This window comes from Eimeria acervulina, genomic scaffold (assembly GCF_000499425.1).
Source record: "Eimeria acervulina Houghton genomic scaffold, Eah_scaff1700, whole genome shotgun sequence".
NCBI lineage: Eukaryota > Apicomplexa > Conoidasida > Eucoccidiorida > Eimeriidae > Eimeria > Eimeria acervulina.
The window spans coordinates 1-4,626 of record NW_013549000.1 but is presented as its reverse complement, the minus strand read 5'-3'; the positions used below and the strand labels follow the sequence as shown (position 1 = coordinate 4,626).

At 50.6% G+C, this 4,626-nt stretch overlaps 1 protein-coding gene across 1 annotated transcript; it reads right to left on the bottom strand.

Annotated features, from left to right (window-relative positions):
* Positions 1–651: 651 nt before the first annotated feature.
* On the bottom strand, positions 652–1,977 carry EAH_00062350 (hypothetical protein, conserved; the record flags this gene model as incomplete). The annotated part of the gene is made up of 1 exon (XM_013393254.1): positions 652–1,977. The coding sequence occupies one exon, from the start codon at positions 1,975–1,977 to the stop codon at positions 652–654; it is 1,326 nt and encodes a 441-aa protein (XP_013248708.1).
* Between the last annotated feature and the right edge of the window lie 2,649 nt (positions 1,978–4,626).

Genomic DNA, 4,626 nt, shown 5'->3' with positions numbered 1-4,626 from the left:
CAGCTGCTGCTGCTGCTGCTGCTGCAGCTGCTACTGCTGCTGTATAGTGTCTATATGGCGCATCGTACTAAAGCGCTGCTGCTGCATTTCTTTCTCCAAATAGCAGCAGCAGCAAATACTGCTGCTGCTGCAGCAGCAGCGGCGGCAGCAGCAGGGTGTACTCATTTACCCGGTTTTGGTGGGAGGTTTAGTAGAAGAAGCAGCAGCAGCAGATGCTGCTGCTGCTGCTACAAAGGAACGAACTTAGTCAAAGTTCCGACGGCTTTCCCCGCTAGCTAGCTAGCTAGCCAGCTAGTTACAGCTAGCTAGCTGTAGCTAGCTAGCTGTAGATACATAGGTACAGCTAGCTACAACTAGCTGTAGCTTTAACTAGGTAATAGTCGCTAGACGTTGACAGCTAGCTGCAGCTAGCTACAGCTAGCTAGTCATGGGTAGCACGGTGCGCACAACTTTAACGTAGCCCTTTCCCAGCAGCTAGCTAGCTAGCTAGCCGTCTAGCTAGCTAGCTAGCCGCTTAGCTTGCTGGGGTGAGAGAAGGGCCCCACCTCCTCGAAGGAGGCGTGTTCGCTGCTGCTGCTGCGACTGCTTCTGCTGTAGCAGCAGCAGCGGCAGCGCGAGACAGCTGCCTGTATACACCTGAATGGAAGCTGTTTAGTTCTCCTCTGGTTGTTGCTGTTGTTGCTGTTGAAGCTGCTGCTGCAGTGACTCTATTTGCCTCTGCAGCGCCGCCAACTGCTCCTGCTGCTGCTCCAGCTGCTGCTTCTGCTGCTGCAGCTGCTCGCCGCTACCTGCTCCATTTGCTGCAGCGGTCAGCGCACTAACGACAGTAGTTAGCATTTGCTCACCATCACCTTCCTGCTGCTGCTGCTGCTGCTGTCCCCGCAGCTGCCTCCTCTGCCGCCGCTGCTGCTGCTGCTGACTACCGCTGCTCCCACCATTAAATATATGCTGCAGCACACGCATCATTGCATCTGCTGCATTCTGATCCCTCCTCTTTGCTGCAGCTCCTCTCTTGCTTCTTCTTCTTCTGCTGCTGCTGCTGCTGGTTGTTCCGTAGTAGCTGCTGCTGCTGCTGCTGCTGCTGCTTCTTCTTCTTCTGCTTCTGGCGCTCAATCCCCCCAGAGCTCCCCACAGTACTCGCATAGGTCTGTTGCTGTCGTTGCTGTCTGCTGCAGCTGCAGCAGCAGCAGCAGCAGCTGCAGCAGCAAGAAGAGTAGATAGACGCTCTGCGCAGCGACGCACCGATTCATCTGAGAGAGAAGGGGTCTCCCCCCTTTCTACTATCTCCAACACATGCTTTAAATCTTTTGCTGCAGGTGTGTCTGCTGCTGCTGCTGCTAGCTGCTGCGCTTGCTTCATTGCCTCTTCATATACAGTCTGCAGCTGCTCCTGAGCCTGAGCCCCTGCAGCAGCAACAGAAGCAGCAAGCTTCTCTGTCTGCTCCTCTGCTGCAGCAACTGCTGCTGCTGCACTTGCTTTTGCTGCTTCTGAAATCCCCTTAAGCTCCCACAGCCCCAGCGCTTCTCCTGCCTTATCTTCTTCCTGCTGCTGCTGCTGCTGCTGCTGCTGCTGCTGCTGCTGCTCATCATCATCTTCATAGTTCGGCCCTTGCCCCACGGACATCAGAGACGCAGCAAAGGCTTTTCCTGCTGCTTCTGCTGCTTCTGCTGCAGCAACCAAGCTGCTGAGACCCCAGCTCCCGTCTGCTTCACCATTGCTGCTGCTGCTGCTGCCTGCAGCAGCAACACCAAAGTCGGCGTTCTCTTCTTGCTCGCCCTCTCCGCCTAATCCCCCAGAAGCAAGAAACTCTTCAAACGATAACTCTTCTTCTTCAACAGGCTCCTGCTGCTGCTGCTGCTGCTGCTGCTGCTGCAGCTTGTCGCGCAGCGGGATATCAGTGTGTGCTGCTGCTGCTAATGGGCCTTCAAGGGCCGTAGCAGCAGCAGCAACAACGCATACCAGCAGCAAACTGCGCATCCCTCCTCTCTTTAGAAACAACAGCCAGCGCCAAGCAGCAGCAGCAGCGGCAGCGCCAGCAGCAGCAGCAGCAGAGGCCGCTAACACAGCTGCAGCGTATGACGGCTGTTTTTGCTTTAAATGAGATTCTGCTGCTGCTGCTGCTGCAGCAGCGGTAAGGCCCCTTTGATCGAGACGCTGCTTGCGGCAGAGAGCAGCGACACCAGCAGCAACAGCAGCAGAAGGAGCGGCAGCAGCAGCAACTGCAGCTCCAGCAACAACAGCAGCAAAGAGAGAGATGCAGAGATATCAAAGCTCAGCTAAAAACAATTAAACAAAAAAACAAACAAACAACCACTGCAGAGAGCGAAGTAATATGTAACAGGGATCTCTCGACTCCCAAGGAGCAGCAGCAGCAGCAACAGCAACAGCAGCAGCAGCAGCAGTAGCAGCAGCAGCAGCGGCAGCAGCAGCGGGACTGCAGCCACTGCGGGGCCACCCGCAGCCGCAGCAGCAGCAGCAGCAACAGCAGCAGCACGAGTGCTGTGTTGAAGTATTTTGCTTCAGCATTTAATTAGAGAGGAGATTCTGCTCTTCAAAGTATGTTTTTTTCTGCTGCTGCTGCGGTGTTGATGTCTCCATGTGCTGTTGCTGCTGTTGCTGCTGCTGCTGCTGCTGCTGCTGTTGCTGTGGTGGGGAGGTGTGTTCTGAGTAAATGTTTTGATTTGTTGCTGCTGCTTAAGAGCCCCTTTGTATATAATATATTTCTTTTGTAGAAATTTTACGACGGGAAAGAGAAGGAAGACTTCTCTATGCCTGCTGCTGCTGCTGCTGCTGCTGCTGCTGCTGCTGCGGGGTATGCGTGGGGTTTGCTGCGTTGGTGAGGGTATATTTTTATGTCTTTGTTTTTATTTGTAAGCTGCATTTGGACATTTTTTTGTGTTTCTTTGTTGCAACAGCAGCAGCAACATCTGGTGGTGCTGCTGCAGTCGTTCGTGAGTGTGCTTGGTGCTGCAGTGCGTCGTGCTGCTTTTGCTGCTGCTGCTGCTGAAACCAGTTTGAAATAGGAATAGAAATGAATATGAATATAAAAATATATTAATATATATATGTACATGTGTGTGTATATATCTGTATGTATGCATGCAGGACCTCTCTTTGCCTCCCTCTCTTGCAGCAGCAGCAGCGCAGCAGCAGCAGCAGCAGGCGCATCAACAGCAGCAGCAGCAGCAGCAGCAGGATTAAGAAGAGCAGCAGGAAGATTATAAAGACGATGGCTTCATCAAGACCTTGTGTAGGTGTATATGATGTGGAGGGTAATCAGTGCGGCACGTGTGTAATGCCTTCAGTATTTTCAGCAGCAATACGTCCGGACTTAGTAAAGTTTGTTCACGTGAATATAGATAAAAATAAAAGACAAGCATATGCTGTTTCAATCAACTCAGGGTATCAGAGCAGCGCTGAGTCGTGGGGTACAGGTAGAGCTGTTGCTAGAGTCCCTAGAGTAAGAGGTGGAGGTACACATAGAAGCGGTCAAGCAGCATTCGCCAATATGTGCAGAGGCGGGGGTATGTTTGCACCGACAAAGACGTGGAGACGCTGGCATAGAAAGGTTAATGTTACATTAAAGAGACATGCTGTTGCTGCTGCACTTGCTGCTGCTGCTCTACCTCCGCTTGTTGCTGCTAAAGGACATGCTATTGATGACATACCTGAGCTACCTCTTGTTGTTGCAGATGCTGCTGAAGAAATTAATAAAACTAAAGCAGCATTAAAACTTCTTAAACAACTTGGATGTGCAGCAGATATTGATAAGGTTCTAAGCAGCAAAAAAATACGTGCTGGTGTAGGCAAAGCTAGATCAAGAAAATATAAACTTAAGAGGGGCCCTCTGATAATATACAAAGAAGATAAAGGTATTGTAAGAGCATGCAGAAATATCCCCGGTGTTGAATTATGCGATGTTAGCAGATTAAACTTATTATTATTAGCCCCTGGAGGCGTGCTCGGAAGACTATGTTTATTTAGCGAGAGTGCCTTTACATACCTGCAGAAGATATTTTGTCATAATAAGCATGTACCTGCAGATACACCCGAAGAAGGCATCAAGACAGATTATAATATTATTAAACCTCAACTTCTTAATGCAGATTTGTCTCGAATTATTAATAGCACTGAAGTACAAGCAGTGCTTAGGCCAAAGAGAAGAGGTACGGCTAAGAGGCGTCAGCATAAGAATCTATTAACTAATGCTGCTGTTCATAAGAGAGTTAACCCTGCTGCTTCAAACCTGAAGAGATTAGCGAAGCTGCAGCAGACAGAGGGGACCAGAGCAAGAGATATAATCCTTAGAAAGAAGACAAAGTGCAGAGAAGAGAGAAAGAAGCACCGAAAAGCAGCAAAGGCACGCATGCAGCAGATCCTGCAGCAGTTCAGCGACACTGCAGCAGCAAACATAGCAGCAACAAAGGAGCAGCAGCAGAAACAGCAGCAGCAGCAGCCACAGCAGCAGTCTTAAACGCCAGCATATCTACATCACATCGCCTCAAACATATTCATCTCCTAAAAGCAGCAGCAGCGCAACAACCACCACTTGCTGTTGCTGCTGCAGCAGCAGCAAAACTTGCTGCAGCAGCTGCAGCACCAGCAGCATTTGCTGCTAACTTTTGC